This window comes from Asterias rubens, chromosome 1, assembly GCF_902459465.1.
Source record: "Asterias rubens chromosome 1, eAstRub1.3, whole genome shotgun sequence".
Taxonomy (NCBI): Eukaryota; Metazoa; Echinodermata; class Asteroidea; order Forcipulatida; family Asteriidae; genus Asterias; species Asterias rubens.
In genome coordinates, this window is record NC_047062.1 from 18,261,009 (window position 1) to 18,281,676 (window position 20,668).

Sequence of the window (20,668 nt, forward strand, 5' to 3'; positions counted from 1 at the left end):
CATGCAACAATTAACCTCATTTTGACCTCTGAGTGAGGGCGCCTACTCAAATGACGTCATGTGCATAAGGTCTATTGCATGAAGTTATACCAGGGCTGTTTTTTGTTGAAGGGGTAATAGCAACTCTCTGTTTTGAAATAGTTTGAATCTAAATGCAAATACATGTATACTCATCTTTCACAATACTTTAAGGCCGTTTCCAAATTAGTGGCTGCAGTTGGTGCTTGAGTCACGTCATGGTTCTCCCCATGGATATTTGTGTAGCGGGCAGACATACTTGAATTGTGTGACGATATGTGCAGGGGGAGGGGGAGGGGTTGCATATAGAATGCTTAAGATTGCACAGTAGTGCATTTAAAGCTGAAGAAAAACACAAAGTAAAAAACATTCCGAGTACCTTGTTTCAATTCCGTAATCTTTGGACAAATATGAAAAATTTAGCAGAAATGAGCGAGATACAGCTCACTTATTGTACACAAGACATGACAGTTTTGTTGGTAACTTTATTCTGGTAAGCAACATCTTTTGTGTTTAGCAACTTGTTCTGCTTAAGCAGCTTTATGAGGCCAGTTACAATCCTATACATTAGCAGCTGGTACAGTAAACATTGATAAACTTTTCTCTCCAGTGTGATCTTCAGTTCCTGCCGTTCCATCAAGGTATGGAGAACAGCCAATCCAAAGACTTTGTCTCTCTGCTGACACAGATGCTCTCCATGACATGGTTGGAGGCTCATAAATGCACCAACCCTAGGTCGGGTAAATTCCAGCCCCAGCAGCAACAGCCTAAGACCATTGGGCCGTGCTCGACGTGTGAACTGTGGGGAATCTTCTTCCAGCTCTCCCTCAGGATTCTGGAGCATATCTCACCTGTCAGCGAGACCAAAGTCTGTGATATGCCCGAGGTTTGTAGCAATGATTATCAGAAGTAGGATTGGAAACTTTGCATGGCGAGAATACAATCTAGTAACGTTGCAGAAACACCATATTGATGAGTAGGATTTGAAACTTTGCGCGGTTGATCTATATAGTCTAGATGCGGTAGCACTGTGTACATGAGTGTATTCAAAACTTTGTAAGGAGAATTGGAAACTTTGTAATGAGAAATTGAAACTTTGTAAAGTGGAAATACAATCTAGTTTTGCAGTACATGTGTAGAATTTGAACAACTTGACATTTCGATTGTTCTGATTGTTTTCAGGGAAAAGCTTGATTGGTTACCACAGGATATTTTTACATTTAACATTAAAATCTTTTGAACAAATTTTTACAAATAAACATCTTTAAATAAAGCTTCAGAAGGGTAATATGACCAAACTTGTATACCCAGAATTAACTCAGAGTTGTCTAAAAAAAAGAAGAAATGAAATCTGCAGAGTGCTGTGCTTCCTTTTCTCCTTAAGTGTATGATAAATAAATAAAGTGTTCAATTTTCTTAAGGTACTATTTCCATCACTTAAAGTTAAACTCACCACTGCCTTCAACTATTCCTCAGCCTTGTTCTATTTTGTTTTTTAAATTTTTGTCAGGTGTCGGAGTACCAGTTTGAGAAGTTTCTAGAGGATGGCCTTGCCAAGGCCAAAGCTCTTAACAATGACGTTAAGGGAAAGAAGAACCGAATGGCAGAGAGGGGATCCAGTAAACAAAAACGATTCACAAAGGTCAGTAATGTTCCCTTCTTCACTGTCAAATCAAGTCTCTCAAAGTTCTTGTTGCTGAATCTATTGTTGTGGAGTGTCCTGGCTGAGTGGATAATGCATCACATGTACATGCATACAAATGTTATTGTTGTGGATGATGACTTCGTACTTTTTCTTGGCAGTTACTGAAGAAAGTTGTTCATTCCTGACAAAGTAGTCTGATGTATATCTAGATAGTAAATATTATTTAACAGCGCAAATAATAACAATAATAATAATACAGTGTTTATGTAAAAACAAATTTCAAGAAAAAGCAAGCTCTAAGGCGCTTACACAAAGCCATACAGAACCAAACAGTAATGCCATTACAAATCTTTCTTGTGTTAAACAGACTAAGGATCCCGGTAAAGGATTTCTGAGTGCGACCGAGATGAAACCAGTGGAGGTGTTCACTGCAGAGACTGTCAAGCTCCCATCGGCCAAGGACCTGAAAGCTGAGAAGGAGAAGGCTGTCAAGAAAGCAGCAGCAGCTGGTAAGGAGGATGACAAGATCTAGTATGCTCCTATAGTCTGGAAGGGATTAGAGGGATGGGAAGGCGTTGTGGCCGAGCCGTCAAACAAACTTTGCTTGGGCTCAGGGCCCAATATCATAAAGCACAAAACTTGCCAAGCACCAAAAGATGTTGCTTGATCATAAGACATTGTTCGAAAAATGACTCATGTGTTACCAAAGTGTTCCTGTAGCACGCACAGCAGTTGGCTGCCTTGAAGGTCGTCTGTACAAGTTGCCTTGTGTGACAGGGCCCTAAGAGATCCTTACTTTGTGTGAAATACTTTCACTGACTTTCTTGAACTGTCATTACTTTCTTTAAACTCCCTTGATAGATAAGAGCACTAAGGGCAAGAAGGATGGTGAGAATGGAACCCAGAAGGAAGCTCGCTTCAAGGTTGAAGAACTTCCCAAGTCAATACAACTGCTCTTCATGTTACTCAAGGTAGGATCCAATGACGTTTCTCGGGTATATCAGGCCTATACGATGGAGCAGCATGTATTTTGCATGCAGTGGTGATTCATACATCGGAGGGTGCCTGGAGCTGGAGCCCAAGCCGAGGTTTGAGAAAGGCCTCGAGGTCTCATTGCAGAAGAATCTTCAATGTTAATGGTTAAAAGGACCTATTGGTGCTTGTCTGTCTGATGAAAATAGAAGTTTGGTTTTAGGTGGAGATGGAGATGCTATGGAGATGCCAGGGCCAAATTTTATAGAGCTATTCAAGCACAAAAGCTAGCTAAGCAAATCCAACTTTCGCTTTATACAAGAATATTGTTACCAGTCAAAGCACCATGACAAGCGTCCCAAGTGTGACTAGTATCCTGCTTATTTTTGCTTAGCAGAAATATTGAAGCAATGTTCTGAGTGAACAGGCCTATGAAATGGGGCCCATCAGGACCACCAAATACATTGTAGCATGAAAGTACTTGCCTAGTAGAGGCAGGTTACCTTCCATGACGTGGTTCACAGTGTATATCTTTGCCCCCGCTTGTAAAATTGTATGGTTATGAGCAAAATTTTTACGGTAACAAAATTAATGTATGATTTTTCTGTTGACTCTTCAGGATGTTCCGAGACACAACGACCCAGAAGTGCTGCTCAATTTGTTCTATTGCATCAAGATACTATGCCTGAATGCTGAGTGTCTCCGACAGGCAGCCAAGGACCATGATGCATTCTTGAAATACGCTCAGAACCATTTACTTATTCCTAAGTATGTATAACAAATTATGTTGAGAACTGTTTACTTATTCCTCATTATGTATACAAGTGTGTATAACACCCTTCAGCAGACTGTGCAAGTCTTGTGCATATTTGAACTTCTGGAACCAAGTTGGTCCCTATCTACATTGAGTTTTACAAGCGATTTTATTTATTCAAATTAAATTTCTTCAGATTGATTTTGTTTCGATGAATTATCTTGATGAATTATCGTATGGCCAAGTTGCATAGAATTGTTGAAATGTAGTTATTCCAGTTCTAACAGAACATTGTTTCATTTGGTAAATGAATGATAAAGTCACATCTGCTTTTTTTGTATGAACTCTTCCACAAGTTTCTGGAACCTACTGGAAGGTGAACTGAGCTGTGTCAATGAAATCATGGTACCCCTGGCTCTGCATAGCCTGGCACTACCCCATGGCTCTGATGTCATGTGGAATCTACTACAGAGAGATGTAGACAATGGAGACTGGAAAGCACGCTTTAAAGCTGGTAAGATGCCCAGGCTAGGAGCCCGGTTTTGCTATTTTAAGCCTAATTTCTTCACAATAAATTTCTCAGAGACATTTTTGGGGAGCTTCTCAAACAGTCGTTCATGCTAGTTGGACCTTTTCCTCTTTCAGCAGCTTTATATTATCAAAGAACTTACCTCCAATGACCAAATGTTTAGCTGCTAATGACACAGCAGATTTAACTTCTTTGCTCTCCAATTTTTCATGAAGATTCTATTGCTTTACAGGCATTTACTGGCTTTGAATTGCGTGCAATTAAGCTAAAGCTTTTTCTTGAAAGTATGTCACTGCAAAATTTGACTCTAAGGCTCTGTCCAAATTGGCAGCTATGGCTGTGGCTAGATCCCTGAGCCAATGTACATTGAAGTATACGATATCCTACACATGACAACAGGCTATGGCTAGATCCCTGAGCCAATGTACATTGAAGTATACGATATCCTACACATGACAACACACTTCAAGCAGTCATATCTGACAGTTCAGAACTAGGCCCGATTTCATAGAGCTGCTTAAGCACAAATAGCTGCCTAGGCTTCAGCACAAAAATCATTCTGGTAAGCACAACAAAATTATGCTTGCCAGAATAAGGTTACCAGCCAAACTACCATGTCACATGTACAATTTGTATCTTGCTCATTTCTGATGTGTCAAGCAATATTTTCTGCTTAAACAACTGTTTGAAATTGGGCCCAGGCCTAAGTTTGTCTTGGTGTTGGAACAGGTTTCTGCAACTTTTCCTTTTTTTACATCCACAGTTGAGCGTGTCACAGCTCTCTTACGATTCGTGGAAAAGAAGTCGCTCGGTAACAACTCGGTGATCATGTGTTCCCTAGCCTGTGCTTTTAGCTCTCTCATTACATCGACTGAAGACATCTGCCCCGCTGTCTCATCAAGGGCTATCATTATGCTGGAGACCATACCCAAGAAAGCCCTCAAGGTTGGTACTTGGGAAAGTATTGTTAGCCCAACTTAAATGGAACTTGGGAATTTATGAATCTTTAAAAAAAAAATTGCAATTTGAAACGTACATTAGTACACAAACAACCACAACAGGGTGGTGTTTCATAAAGAACATAATACAATTAATCTTAACTATCAATCTTAAGTCTGAATCAATCTTAGTCTACAATTAATTGTAAAATTCTGTTTCATAAAATCAATCTTAGCGTAAAATCGATCAAGCGTAAGTTTAAACGAGATAAGATTGATATTAATTGTATCTTAAGACTTCGATATTATTGACAGAGCCTAAAGCGCGACCTTTGACCTAGAGCAACTTTTTAGCTGTCAAATCTTTTTCTGAAGTCGGCCATCTTGTTTTGTTTTGTTACACACAAACAAATATTTGAAGCATTTCCATACTGTTTTTTTTCCTCACATTTAATTGCCGCTGTCACCATCTTCATTGATCATCCCTTGCTTTTTCTGTGTGCTTTCTGCCTCTTTGCTTTTGTTCCACCAGTTTAGTTGTTTATGTGTGTTGTTATGTCATGTATCCATTGAGAAAGACTCTGCTAGGGTTGAAACCTCAGGCCACTATCTATATCTGGCATTTGAAATTAATTATAATACCCATCTCCATTTTCTGATTGCGAACCTTGATTGTCAATGTCACAGGTTGAGAGATGAGAAATTTCATACTTTTCTTTTGAGTTCAGACTTTTTTGTGTTGCCTCTCGAAAAATGCCTCCATGTTTTACAAAAACCCTGCTCTTTTACCTACCTCTACTGTGCTGACATACTGTTTTCAAAGGCTTCTTGAAATACAACTCCAGCTGTCGGTTTCCCTAAACCTAGAATTAATCTTATATAGGACTTAGGGTGATTTAAGTTCCGTAACCATAGACGTTAGGATGCATTAAACCCATGCTAAATTAAACTCGAGATAGGATCATTTCAACCTTTCTCCTAAAATGTTACGTAAGTATAGTTTCAGACATTTGAATCACGATGACTCTCGCCCCCTGCAGGTTCTAGTTGGTTGTCTTGAATTCCAATGGGACTGTGTGGTAGAGGACCGTGTGATGATATTAGACAACCTTTACAAGCTACAGCATTTCCTCCCTGAGACCATGGTGTTATCCTGGGAGTTCTTTATGAATAGACTTGATACCTTAGCTCTAGAGGCTCAGGTCGAGATGGAACACAATAAGGAGTTTCCTTTCCCAATTGGTGAGTCTTAAAAAAAAACGTTTTTAAAGCAAGTCTCCAGACACAAAAGGCCTGAAGGTCACATCAAGGTGTGGGCTAGGACTTATTTTTTCCAGGGGCCATTGCCACCTACTCCGCTGGGGCTGAAACAGGGTTACCCCTTTTACAGTCGATATGGATGTAGGCTTAGGTATCATCCATCAGCAGCCTGGCTGGTAGAGCAGAAAGCACTACCTCCCCAACTTTACAAAGCAATCATGGTTATGTGGTCGTGCTTAAGGACCCAAGTGTCACGACTGGGACACGAACTCACAATCTGCTGATCCAACACCTGAGCTTGATTCCGGTACTCTTTTAACCGCTAGGCCATGAGATGCCACAATAAAGGAATTTTTAGGCACTTCACCATAATTGCTTCGCAAAAAGTTGGAATGATGGAGCATTCTGCTCAACCAGCCCTTCTCCTAGTGGATGATACCCATGCCTATATCCTTACGGACTGTGAAGGGGGTAACCCTGTTTGAGCCCAAGGAGTAGGCGACACATTATCCCTGGTAAGGGTTGACAGCCTAAATCAGTTAAGTGTAGCCATCTCCCTGAAGTGGTCTTCTGGCCTTGTGATGCTAGGCGATATCTCACACAAAAAAGTTTTAAAAATAAAAATTATCCTGGGCCCAATTTATAATTATATCCAGCTGAAAATACTGCTTAACAGACGTTAAAGTTGCATCAGAAATCAAGAGTATAATTTGGTTTTACCCAAACCCAAAAGTTGCCAATTTCAACGTTTAGAAACATTTAATTCTTAGTCTTTAAAAAGCCTATGTAAGAGCCAAGTTAAAAGATCAACCTTTTTTTTCTTTCTTTGAACTTTGAGAAACAATTTCGCAGGTTTTTGTTTTCATGTTACGTACAAATTTACACAAGAACATCACTCACCCTTTAAATTCCCTGGTTAATTTGAGCAGGACCGATAGAACTGTGCCGTGATTTAAGCGAACAAACTGGCACAGGTAGTGAAGCTCATTTTTTGGTAAAAAGCATGTGAAATATTTTGAGTATCTTTACACTTTTGAGTGATGGTCTGGAATTGCACAAAGAAAAACAGAGTTCTGCTGTAGCCACCCTTGGATTGGCTATAAAAAAAACATACATGGCACTTGATGTTAAAGAGGGGCCAAAAAGTGAAATTCAGTTTTGAGATGCACACATTTTTTTATAATAAAAGTACAAGTCTACAACCTCTCTGTAAATTGGTATAATCAATCAAATTCAATGCTGTTTCGATCGACAATAAAATTCACAAATAAACAGATCATATATTTGAAATGTGACATCATTGAATGATTTTGGATTTTACATGAAGGATATCAAATACAAAGGCATTTGTGACTGGTGCACAAAGCCCTCTTTGGAATTTAAACGGGTTCATTTGTTTTCTATGTGAGAATATGTCATGTTTCAAATTTTGCTCTGAAAGAGTATCAAATCAAAAAACATTTTACACCATTTTGCAGTGAGGTTGCAGACTTGTACCATCATTATTAAAACACGAGTCCATCTCAAAACTGAATTTTTGGCACCTCTTTAAAAAGATGTATATGTGCTCAAAATGATCCCATATAAAATGAAATAAAACATATCAAGTACATTCTTTGGGGATAGTGGCTTTACAGATGCAATTCCAGGTCTGCTTGGGTTTCTTTTTGCTCTCTTTTTATCATTATTTTTTTCTGCAATTTGGAATCCAACATTTAATCTATAACTACTTGAAATTTGTTAATAATATAATTATATTGAACTGGTATTGTTTTTAGTTATCTCTTGAAAACAGTTGGAATTTGCAAGACTGGCATTTCATGTCATTTGATTGGTGTTGTGTTACTGCTTAAGGTTCTCTATGTGGAATGACATGCTTATTGATAATTTGCTATTTTTAACTTTGTCTTTTGTAATTTTGATCTTTTTGTTAAATCTTTGTGAAATTTTAAGTCACTTTTAAACTATACATTTATTGTGCTATTTCCACTGTTATTATAAACTTTCTACAAGAATTTAAAGTCTGTTTTTATCACATTTTTATTGACACTTTGCAACTGTTTTGTTCGTCCATGCCTCTTTTTTATTCTTTTCTATTTGAATTATTGTATTCACAGGTTGCATCTCGGTCTGATCACTTTTCTATGTTTTTGGTGGCTGTGTTTAATTGTATGTCTTTTAAAAAAACTTTTTACTCACTACTTTGTTTTGTTTTAGGTGCACACTTTTTATTTACACTATCCGTGAAATAATGGTTAAATGGACATGACATGAATTTTTGAACCTTTGAATCCTGAATCTTAAAGCACCATGAGCATTTTCGTGGATATGGGCTCTATAAAAGACGTCATTGTTATTATTTTCTTGAATTGAAACTCAACCCTAGATTTGAGTCGTTCTCAAGCTGGCGTGGTGGATCGTATGGACACTTTCCTGAACAAGCAGACGAGGGCTCGCGTCGCCAGGTCGCAGTCCGAAATGAACAGCTCTCTGAAACCACGCCGCCTCTCATCCTTCACACTCAAGAATGAATTCAAGAAACGAAGCATGTCTTCCCCTCCGACTTCAACAGGTGGATTCAGCAGAGTTCAGTTCGGAGCCGGTGAGTCCATTTTCATAAAAGGCTGTTCACCAAGAAGTTGTCGCCCGACAAGTTCATTTGCCATCTAAAAAAACAGAAGCAGTTTTCAAATTATGTTATTTTATGTCATGGACAGTGAAGGTGGTACATGTACTATGTTCCCTGCAAGGGCAGCCCTATGATTTTAAACTTTGTATCGCATTCGCATTCACAAGAACCAGGCTTATAATGGTATACATTTCTATTTGCCACCAGCCATGAGATCAACCTATAGTAGATTGTTAGAAAATACGGACTACGGTGCTGAAACAGCCGGACCTATCGCAGAATCATTCTTTGAAGGTAAAATGGTTGTCATTTTGACAAAATGATTATTATTAATTTGTTTATTTTACAAAGTTCACTGGATTATGGGTTTCCAAGTGGTTGTCATTGGTTGAAGAGTGTCATTGTTTCCACATTGTTCCTCATATGCCATTGGTGATCTGCTTTATTTGTAATCCAATTCAAATTATTTATTGTTCACAAAGCTTTTATTTGTTTGTCTGGAATTTAAGCAAGGTTTTTTCAAAATACAAGTAGGTTGAAAATGATTGATGTTGTTTTCTGAAAGCCTAAATTAAAAGGGCACTATTGTCATGATGATAGCAGGCCTGTGGCTGTAAACTTGGAATAAAATCCAAAACACACTTAATCTTATCTTAAGATCACTCTGAGATTGTTTCTTTGTATTTATTCCGGGGTGCTTCCTTTTCAGACGGTCATCTACAGACGGTTCAGGAAGAGCAGGCACCAGACTTGAGTTCAGTGGATCTATCTAGCCTGGATAAAGAGACTGTACATAAGCTTATATCACTCCTCATGAAGGTACAGGCTATGCTCTAATGTAGTTAAGTCTATTATGGATAGGACCCAATTTCATGGCTCTACTTACTGCCAAATTCTCTGCTTACAGCATGAAGAATCAGGTACTTCACTTGATGCCGTAAGTGCAGAAATATGTGGTAAACAGGGACATGAAAGTAGGCTTTGATTATTTCAGCAGAAGAGTACATCAATTTTTAAATCTCCAGTTTTAATAATAATGAAAATAATAATATTGAAGTCTTATCTCTGGCATCTGTCTGTCTCGAAAGACAATAGAATATTGCGCAATGCAAGTTAGTTTTTAGAGGTGCAGCGCCTCCTATGGCTGAACAATCCAATCCTGGAGAGGCATAGCTTGTTACAGTTACTGCAGATGAATGTCACGTCTGGCTGAGTGGTTGGCTGAGTGGTTGGCTGTGTGGTCGACTGTGTGGTTGACTGTTGTCGACGCTCTCTTTTCGCCTCCCACTGTTCAACTCTCCTTTGGTCGCTCCTCTGTATGCCCGTCCTCACAACATGACGCCATTTGGTACGGTCCAATGCTGAGGCTTCCCAGCTTGAAGGGTGGATGTCACATGCCTTCATGTCCCGTTTGCAGGTATCCTTGAAGCGAAGGGCAGGTCTTCCAACAGCCCTAGCCCCGGTGACTAGCTCTCCATACAAGATGTCTTTCGGGATGCGGCCGTCTTCCATTCGACTGACATGGCCAAGCCATCTCAGGCGACGTTGAGTCAGTAGAGCAAAGATGGTCATCATTCCCGCTTTACTGAGGACATCCTTGTTTGGAATGCGATCTTGCCATTTGATGCAGAGGATTCGTCTCAGGCAACGGAGATGAAAAGCATTCAAGCGACGCTCCTGGCAGGCGTAGGAAGTCCATGACTCACTGCCATACAGAAGAGTGCTGAGCACACAGGCCTGGTAGATCTTCATTTTTGTGTTGATGGTAAGCAAAGAGTTCTCCCAGGCCCGCTTCGCGAGTCTAGCCATCATTGATGCTGCCTTGCCAATGCGTATGTTGAGCTCAGCATCAAGGGAAAGGTTGCTGGATATCGTGGAGCCGAGATAAGTGAAGTTCTCCACCACTTGTAGGGTGTAGTTTCCAATGGAGATGCTTGGGATGCTACGCACATCCTGACCCATTATGTTGGTCTTCTTGAGACTGATGGTGAGTCCAAAGTCACGGCAAGCTTCTGAGAAGCAGTCGATCAACCTCTGAAGAGCTTCCTCAGAGTGGGATGACAGAGCAGCATCGTCTGCAAAAAGCATCTCTCTGATCAGGACTCTTCTTATTTTGGTCTTTGCTCGAAGACGTGCAAGGTTAAACAACTTCCCGTCACTTCTCGTGTGCAGGAAAACGCCATCCTCTGATGACCTGAAGGCGTGTGAAAGCAGCAAGGAGAAGAAGATGCCGAAGAGCGTGGGAGCTAGCACGCAGCCCTGCTTTACTCCGTTCTTGATTGGGAAGGGGGCTGATGTTGAGCCGTCAAATTGGATGGTGCCCTGCATATCATCATGAAAGGATGTAATCAGCATTAGCAGCTTGGGTGGACATCCTATCTTCTGTAGGAGAGAGAAGAGAGCCTTTCTGCTGACAAGGTCAAAAGCTTTAGTCAGATCAATAAAGGCGATGTACAGCGGTTGTCTCTGCTCTCTGCATTTCTCCTGCAGTTGCCGAATAGAAAATATCATGTCTATGGTTGATCTTCCAGCCCTAAATCCACATTGTGACTCTGGGTATACACGGGCCGCAAGCATTTGCAATCTGTTGAGAACCACACGGGCGAAGGCCTTCCCGACAGTGCTTAGGAGGGATATTCCGCGATAGTTGTTACAGTCAGTGCGGTCACCTTTGTTTTTGTAGAGGGTGATGATGTTCGCATCTCGCATATCATGGGGAACTGTTCCCTCTTCCCAGCACTGGCAGAGGAGCTCATGAAGATGGCGGAGTAGGGCAGTGTTCTTGCCAGCCTTGATGATTTCAGAGGGGATGCCATCCTTTCCTGGTGCTTTACCACAGGTAAGGGAGTTGATAGCCTTGTTGAGCTCTTCTAAGGTTGGAAGAATGTCAAGATCTTTCATGACAGGCAGGCTCTTTATGCTATCAATAGTAATGTCGTTGACTGTGCTCTCCCGTGAGTATAGTTCCTGGTAGTGCTCGACCCATCTGTCCATCTGAGACTCCCGGTCTGTGATGACCTCCCCGGTTGATGACTTTAGTTGCATTACCTTGTTGATGGTTGGCCTGAATGCCTTTTTTATGCCCATATACATGCCACCGGTGTTGCCAGTATCAGCAGCCAGTTGGATGCTCTGACAAAGGTTCAGCCAATAAGGTGTTTGCGCATTGTCTAGCAATCCGTTTGGCATTGTTCCTTGCCTTTCTGAGAGCTGAAAGCGTCTTCACAGATGGATCAATCCTGTACCTGGCAAGAGCTGCTCGCTTTGCTTCAATGACAGGCTCCATCTCTGCAATCCCAGAGGCAAACCAGTCTGGGTTCTGCTTTTCTCTCTTGCCATAAGTGTCCATGGCTGAAGTATGGATAGCATCGCGAATGTAGTTCCATCTCTCTTCAGCAGTAGTTGAAGGACAGTCCTGGAGGGCCTGTTCGATGGACTCTGCAAAGCGTTCACACAGGGCAGGGGCAGACATTTTGGCAGTGTTTATGCGTGGGAGGCCTTTCTGCTTCTAGGCTGAAGTCGAACTCTGCTGGCAATCAATGAATGGTCTGTGTCACAGTCAGCGCTGTGGTAGCTTCGGGTAAATTGAACGCTGTTTAGTGATGTTGTTCTTGTGACAACTAGGTCCAGCTGGTGCCAGCGTAGAGACCTGGGATGCCTCCAGGATACTTTGTGGCATGGTTTGGTGAAGAAGAATGTGTTGGTAATGCAGAGGTTGTGGTAAGAACAGAGTTCTAGCAGCCTTTGACCATTCTCGTTCAGTTTTCCTATGCCAAAGTGTCCGATGCATTTGGGCCAGGAATCATGGTCTGATCCCACTCTTGCATTAAAGTCTCCCAGTAGGTATAGGTGTTCAGTGGCAGGGATGTTTGTGATGACAGAGTCCAGATGTTCATAGAATTGATCCTTGGACTCTGCAGAGCTACAGAGGGTTGGAGCATAAATGCTCAGGATGTTCACTGGACCTGAAGCACTTGACAGGCGAAGAGAAAGGATGCGTTCTGTGCCTTTGTTTGGTGGTTCTATTGAGGAAAGCAAGGAGTTTCTCACTGCAAATCCAACACCGTGCTGTCGTCGTTCCTGTGGTTCTCTTCCCTGCCAGAAGATGGTGTAGTCTTGTTCCCTGATGCTGCCGTCTGAAGAAAGTCTAGTCTCCTGCAGTGCAGCAATGTCGATATTGAGCCTCTTGAGCTCACGGCTTATGATGGCCGTCTTTCGGGAGTCGTCGACCCCAAGTAGGTCGTCCGAGATGCCAGGACACATAGTCCTGACGTTCCAGCTTGCTAAACGCAAGACTGGTAGTTTTTTATTTCTTCGTTGTTTGCCTGGTGCAGTATTTTCAGTCCGCTTGTCGAGTCAATCCTCTAAGCTCCATACACCCGATGAAGCAGGCGGCCTGTGACGGGTAAGCACCTTACTAGCTGGGGGCTGCCCAGCTTGAGGTGGGCGGTAGCTCACCAGTGGGACACAACGGTCCCTCCCACCGTCAGAGGTAACCCGTAGCGCCCGTATCCTACGCCAATCGGAAAAGGCTTATCACTCGTAACTGCTACCTCTCGTGTTGTTTCTGCCACTTTTAACGGTGGCACTGAAGTGACCTCTCCAGGGCGCAATGCCTGGGCTGAATGTATGGAGATCCTGGGTAGCCCAGTCGTCAGGATCACCCTCTCGGCCTTACTGATGTTGTCCAAAGGAGAGCAGAGCAATACGTTTGGCATCAGCTTGGCTGCAGGAGCTGCCGGAAGAGTGTCGAGACGAACACCAGACCGCCTTAGGGGCTCAACTCCGGATTTCTTATAAGGTTTACTCCCTAGCCTTTCACTTTTAAAAGCGCTCACAAGGCAGCGAGGCTATTTCCCCATAGCTGGGTGTCCGTAACCCTGGACCGGGTATGTGCTGCCGAGCTGGCAGACGTGAACTAGGGTTTGAAATCAGAGTTTTCCTTCTCCTAGGTGGGCTGCCAACCAAGGCTGCGAGCCCCACCAGCCCGAGTTTGAAATCAGAGTGGCTGTCTCTTAGGTGAACTACCTCCCATGGTTAACGAGCTCCACCTACCTGAAGCAATCTGGTTTTAAGGCGCCAGAAACTCGCCTTCACACCTCTGCCCACAGTTAGAAACAGGGATCGGCACGTGAAGCCGGGCAGTAGGAGTTTGAATTAGGAGAGGCTATTTGAGACGCTGATCATTTGGGACATTTCAATGGATGGGGAGTGGCTCAACGACACTTCCAACTAGAATGACAGAAAAATAACCTCATTGAGAGTTTTGTTAAATTTAATTTTTTTTTTAAAGAAATCGCTTGAGCAGCCCATTATTTGTTCAATTACACGAGGCCACTAGGCTTGTCTGGTCATGAGTTTACTAACCTGACACTAAAATCATTGGCTTCGGTCCTGTGGTTCAGTGTAAATTTTGAGCTCTAATGTCACAGAAAAGCAGAGGGTGCTTTTGTGTGTGTGTGAGTAGGTACACACATTCAAACCAGGGGACCTATAACAAAAGAGGGCAATAGGGCCCACAGTTCAGGAAAGGTCCACAGTTGAAAAACGTGTATGAAACCAATGGGAGCTGCTGCAAAAAGTATTAACAAAAGAAGAACAATGGTCCTCCAATGCAGGCGTATACAAGCTTGTGTGTGTGTGTGTGTGTGAAATTCTTAGCAAATTGACTGTCCGTTTAGTCATATTTTTGCGTTGAGATTCGAACCAGGTTCCACAGAGTTGAAGGGGAGGGAAAGAAATCACTGATCCCCATGTTTCTATTTTACTACTTGTAGTTCATGACACGTGAAAGTAGCGCTGATGAAGAGCAGACATCAAGCAGAGCAATGGTAAGTCACTGACACTCATCTTTTGCATGAAGTGCTCGGAAACCCCCCAAAAACAAGCAGATAGATTTGAAATTCTCAACAGACAGTCAGTATTTTTGAACTAACCGCATCCCTTATAACCAACAAGGTAATTTTTTTATTTTTATCAAATCAAGTCTTTGTCAAATCTTCAATAAAAGTTATCTTGTTTTAAAGCTCGAAATCGTCTCCAATCTACACCAAAACCTTTGAGATTTTCAAATGCGTTGCAATATCATTACTTCAATACTTCAATATTTAATACTCTCTATAGTAATTTTTCTTATTTATGAGCGACATTACTAATAAATGGCTAATTCACCTTGGGTTTTGCTACATGATGTAAATGCTGCTTTTTTGTTGCTCCATGAAGACATAGCTGTAAAACAGTTTCATGAAAATAGAGAGTGAATCTTTGCAGAGTTTTAACATGGTCATTGTTAACACAAATATTGTTTTTGTTTAAGGAACTTGTGTAGAATCATGCATTACTGTAGCTCTGAAGAGACATTGTAAACTCCAAATATGCCACATTTACTAAGACTTAGGCCAGGTCCTAAACATTGACTTCGGCTACAGCTACAGCTAGATCGTGCGCGTCTGCCCATTCTTCAACACTTGCAGGCCCACTGCACTGATCTAGCCCTAGCTGTTGCCGAAGTCGCAAGTTTTTGACACGACCTCAATGTGGTTTATCGGGCCTGGAATTTTATCTAAGTGCTGGCAAGGCAATATTCCCATTGGAAAATCTTAAAGTCTATGGGAAACTTTTGAAGGGGCATCAAGTCTAAGACCAGGGGCAACATGGCCTCAGGGCCTCTTTGGCCTTCATGTAATTCCAGGCCTGTTTAGTTTTAAATTTTCAGGCTTTACATTGTCACTTTAAGGCCACGTGCTTCTTTAATTAAGTGGTCATAACATGATCATAACATTTGTCTTCATTGCTAGTGTACCATGATGAGAAACAAAGCTTGAATGAATTACATGATAATAATGACTAAAGATCAATTAATGTAAACCGCTATGTGTTTTACTGAATAATCCATAATGCCTATTTCAGTGTTCATCGAGCAGCCACAGCTAGGCTAGAAGCTTTTTTTGTTGTCATTTAACAGGAAATGTCACTTTGCCCTCAAAAATCAGGAACTTTATTGTATGTCATCGGGTGAAAATATAAAACAAATTTTGCTGATATTTTTCAGAATGCCTATCAAGGTAAAGTATGATCTAGTCTGATCCTGCCACTTACTCAGGAATGAGTGAAATATTTATAGCCAAAAGAAAGCCATGTTATGGGGGAGGAACTAGATTTATATTTGGGGGAGCCACTTTGTTTTGGGGGCATGAGAATGCAGAAGGTGACAAGGGCTGCTGCTTCAATGCTTTTTAATCTGCATTATATCAAACCTGTGCACGTTTCCAGAACTCTGTCAAGGGAAGAAATATGATGCGGAAGGTCAGTGATAAAGCGAGGCCCCATCCTGTTCACATCCGTGTGCCATGTCTGTGACCATTGACGAGCCAGCTACCCGCACTAAACTGAATCTGGGTTTGATACCTAAGCCCTGGTTTGTACTTCATGCAGAAGCGAATGCCAAGCGAGTTTAGGCGACGGAAACAATCAGTACGTGCTGTTTTTGTAATATAGTGATGCAAGAAAAATCGCTTAGCAATTCGCAATTCGCATGAAGTATAAACCGCGGGCTTTACTTGGCGTGGAGAGTTGTTAAATGTATGTGGACGACACTGCTAGGAAAGGTGGGAGGTTTTGGTTGCCATGTTTTTAAAATGGCTACCTGCTTTCAAAAGAAGGAATTGGCTGAAAGAGCCACTTCAAAAAATGTTGATGTCTTTCATATTTTTGAGAGAACTTATAAAGATGAGTATTGCGTCTTAAAAAAAACTTTCTCAAGCCATTTTCTTTGACCATGACTCTGAAACTTAAACTTAAGTATTCTGCTGAAGCTCAGATGGATTTTGTAATGTGTGAGCCCCCAAAAAGAAGAAAAAAGATAACTGTGTGATATGTTTTAAGGCTCCAAAACCTTATTTTGTTTACACGTGAATAAGTATCACCACTTATAAAAAAAACTTCAAGAAAACAGTTTCTCAAAAGTGTTCAAATCCGTCAAACTTCCAACAATTTGGAAAGACGTTTCGAGTACAGCCGTATTACACCCAGGTTCAGTTGTCTGGGGAGGGTGGGTCTGCTCAGTGGTTGTGTGGAACACACTCCCTGCTGGTCGATGGATGAACTGCACGCCACCCATTGTAGCTGATACAAACTGCACGTGTCCATAGCCGCAGAGTCTCCTCCTTTAGTACTGTGGCACAGCCGTGTCTCCCCTTACCCATCTTCATGTCCAGAGAGTAGCCCGTCTTGTCTGACCTCATTCAAAAAAAAGTATCTGTTGTTGCCCAACAAGTAGTGAAGTCTAGATCTGCTGCCAACCAGATTGGCCTTCTGGAAGAAAATAAATACTCCATCTGAAAATATTGGTTGTTTCTCTTAGGGCCTTGTCACACGAGGCAATTTTTACTTGCAACTTAGAGGCAACCAACTGCAGTGCATGCTACAGTAGCACTTGAGTAGTTTTTCAAACAATGTTTTACGAACCCTCAAGAAAAATATGTGAACATTCAAATTTTAATGGATTCTCTTCTTTGAGTTTGCCTGGACCTAGTTGCCTGTAATATGCCTTGTGTGAAATGGGCATTAAAATGGAGGAGTATATCTCGTGCATTGCCACATTAAAGTAAAGGTACAGAATTTTCAATCACTAAATTTTACAAAAAAGGAGTAAAATTGGTGTACTGATGGCACATTCATGGAATTTGAACGATGAAAATATTGGAAATTGACTTCTACCATAATTCTGAGAATCCAATTTGTGTTGGCAGTGATCTGGATCTAGCAACAAGAACAGTCTTGGATGAGCTTCATTGCAACGATCCCTTTTGTCATGACTTGATCGTTCTTTTTTAGTCTCCACAGCTTTGTCCGAACAATCTCGTCCGTTTGTTTTTCCTGCCTCCTTGCCACGAAAAGGTCAACGACCTTGATACCCAAGCCAACTCTGTTTTTGACCCCCCCTTAACAGCAGCCCGAACAAAGCCTGACCGTGTTGCTAGTTATTTGCTTGTTTAAAGTAAGAAAGCCCCAACGTTTGTCTGTGATTACACTATGTTGTCCCCAACGCCATAACGATGTTTTGAAATGAACTGTCCGCGTCGTCTGCAAATGTTTTTTATGGTTCTGTGAGTTTATATGGCTCCATGCGCCCCCCCCCCCATGTGCTGTTTTTCCATTCAAATGGTGCTCAGTGTTTTTGTAACGCACCCATTTAAGTACAACCCCAATGTCCTGGGCACTTACGTTACAGAGGGAGTAGCAATGGTGGGTGGAGGGGTTATACTCAACCCAACTTTAAGGGCTGATGATCTTTGTGCGTAAGACATAAACATTTAAGATGTAGAATTTTGTATGAGTACAACCAACAAGTAGGGGTGACTCTGCAATGTTAAGATGCCTTGAAAAAAACAAATCTGAGAATATTTAGAGAGGAAAATCTTGTGTGAAAACATTCCGCATAAAGATGAATGGAAACAGATGGTAAAAGAGCTTATCACGTTGTTTTATCAAATCTTACTTTTATTAAACATTAACAATCGCTTATAAATTTAAGACACAGTTGGGTTTATGGTCTCAATAGCTGAGTTCATAAATAGAGCATGCTCATTCTTTAACGAAATTGTTACCTCTTGTTTGCAAAGGTAAGCTTTTTTTTGCCACTCTCCCATAATTACCCATCACACTTGTAATAATGCCGTTGTTCAACAGAATCTACATAGGTATACTGCACAAAAAACACACAGGGACGTGTTAGCACAGCATGCTCTTTTTCCACAAATCCTTGTGGGAACTGCATTCAGAAAAATCAATTTATTAAAATATATTTGATGGAAAACTTGAAACCTTTATCATGGGGTAATATGTTGGTGATGCAAAGATTGTTCATGCTGTACAGCCATTTTGAAAAGGTTTGAATCTTTGCCAAACCTTTTTTTAAAAATGGCAATCAGATTTAAAAAAAAAAAACAGTGGAATATGCTTAAAATCTTTTAAAACAACTAAATGGGAAATAGCAAGTTTTCTCATACTTGACGACTAATTTTTGTATAAGGGGAGAATAGATGGATTGGGTGGTTGAGTTGGCATGCCTCACACTACTGCACTTTCATAAACAATTGTTAATGTATTCGGTTCAGAAAGTGATGTGAAAAAACATATGTTCAGTAAACGATATGTTTCATAAACAATTATTATCAACCGTGGTTTAAGGGGGAAAAAAGTTACGGTAGAAACTGTGTTTAATACAGGGAAAAAAATACTTCCTTCTCTTTTTTTATTTTTGACATTTTCTCATTGCTACTTCTTTCTTTTGACTGTTTAATTTGATGTTGTTTTTGAAACGCCCACCCACTTGTCTTTGACCCCAGGTCCAGTTCCCCCAAACACCTACGTGCTTCTATCCACGCAGTCCGTAATCCAAACCCCTACAATAAACAGCAACAGTATTATCCCATTGTAAACCCTTCTCTGTCATTTCAAACTGTTCAACTTTTCATTTATTTTGTTCTTCTGTCTCCATTTTAGTTCATTTCTGTTAGTTTATTGCATGCTTGATGCTATATTTTCTACCACTTTTCTACCCCTTGACATTTTCAGTTACTTTGTTAATACTATTCAAATAAGGAAACAATTTTAAACAGTTGTTACCATCATCTCCATACATTCCATGCAATGTTTAGCTTTGAAAGAAAATAGTGGTCCTTTTGAATTGAATGAATAAATTCACTATAATTGCACTCCAGTTTAGGTCAATTTCATATGTTCTGTACCAGCGTCATTCCGTCATTACTACTTGGAAGCTCTTACGCTCACATTTGCCCAGGGGCCATTTTCATAGAGCTGCTTAAACAGAAAAAAACTGCTTTTACAATTATCTGCTAAACAGAAATGAGCAGGATTCCAGTCACAAATTTTACATGTGAAATGGTATTTTAGCTGGTAACCATATTCAGGTAAGCATAGTTTTGTTGTGCTTAGCGTCTTTGGAATTAGGCCCGGGTTTCAACTTGCGTCACAATGGCAGTTTGCATAGTTGCCCTGACATCATTGGTCAAAGATGAATGTCGTGCCAGAAAACGCTTGTCGCATTTGCGTCCCAGAAATTAAGAACAAAATGGTGCAGGACATCCCAAATGGATTAGTCTCCCATTTTTTGTAGAGTAGTCTTTCAGTTTTTGTTCTGTCTGAAAGTGTACAATTCCAAAGCATCATTTTGAAAAAAACTCCTTCTAAAGACGGTTAAATTAACGTCTACTTACAAAGATTCAAAATTCGACTAAAAAAAAGGTAAATACAGCATTTCAGTTTTCAAATTCCGAATCCCTTTTGTGGATGTGCCCACTTAACAGAAAGAAAAAAAACAATGTTAAGACTAACCAACAAAAAGAAACTTGACAGCTTTACCTTGTTTTAGTTTCCTTGATCTATTTTATACTTGGTTATTTTTCTTTTCTTTTGTTCCTTTTATCTTGGAATAAATCTGCTTTCTAATACAACTCCGCCCACTTCCTACAGTCTGTTGATAATGGTCCTATTTTTGACCAAATCTGAAAAATCTACTTCCCCCAAGGTCTAATTGATTGTTCATATTAATAGGCAGCAGTAGGTCTCCAGAATCCCTAAACTGGCCTTCAAGAAATTCTCTTATTTTATCACCCAAATTACTTTTAAAAAATCCTAAGAAGTCTTAAAAGTCACCTTGTATAAATAAGATGCCAGTTTTCCCTTCTAATATTGAAGTGTGTTTTCCTGCACAGAGCACGGTGTTACGTCATCTGAGTGTATTGATGGGATACAAGCAGCTTGAAAAATGCTTTATCTTAGCTCCACAACAACTCCGAGAGTCGGCTGTTTTCTATTCATTCATGGCTGGAGCACCTAAGGTATCCTCCACTTTTCAAGGACATAATTTTCTATCCATTTTCGTTCCCTAATTTAGTAT

The 20,668-nt window shown here is 40.8% G+C and overlaps 1 protein-coding gene across 1 annotated transcript in view; it reads left to right on the forward strand.

The window, feature by feature from the left end:
- The window catches only part of LOC117307325 (protein unc-79 homolog), a 55,470-nt gene that overhangs the window by 18,595 nt on the left and 16,207 nt on the right, over positions 1-20,668 (forward strand). Inside the window, exons 20-33 of the mRNA XM_033792049.1 lie at positions 629-904; positions 1,529-1,660; positions 2,031-2,172; positions 2,525-2,634; positions 3,255-3,403; positions 3,746-3,903; positions 4,682-4,863; positions 5,897-6,098; positions 8,503-8,718; positions 8,953-9,039; positions 9,455-9,564; positions 14,523-14,576; positions 16,018-16,050; positions 20,484-20,609. Coding sequence (XP_033647940.1) covers positions 629-904; positions 1,529-1,660; positions 2,031-2,172; positions 2,525-2,634; positions 3,255-3,403; positions 3,746-3,903; positions 4,682-4,863; positions 5,897-6,098; positions 8,503-8,718; positions 8,953-9,039; positions 9,455-9,564; positions 14,523-14,576; positions 16,018-16,050; positions 20,484-20,609 — 1,977 coding nt within the window. The remainder of the gene's footprint in view (positions 1-628; positions 905-1,528; positions 1,661-2,030; positions 2,173-2,524; positions 2,635-3,254; positions 3,404-3,745; positions 3,904-4,681; positions 4,864-5,896; positions 6,099-8,502; positions 8,719-8,952; positions 9,040-9,454; positions 9,565-14,522; positions 14,577-16,017; positions 16,051-20,483; positions 20,610-20,668) is intronic.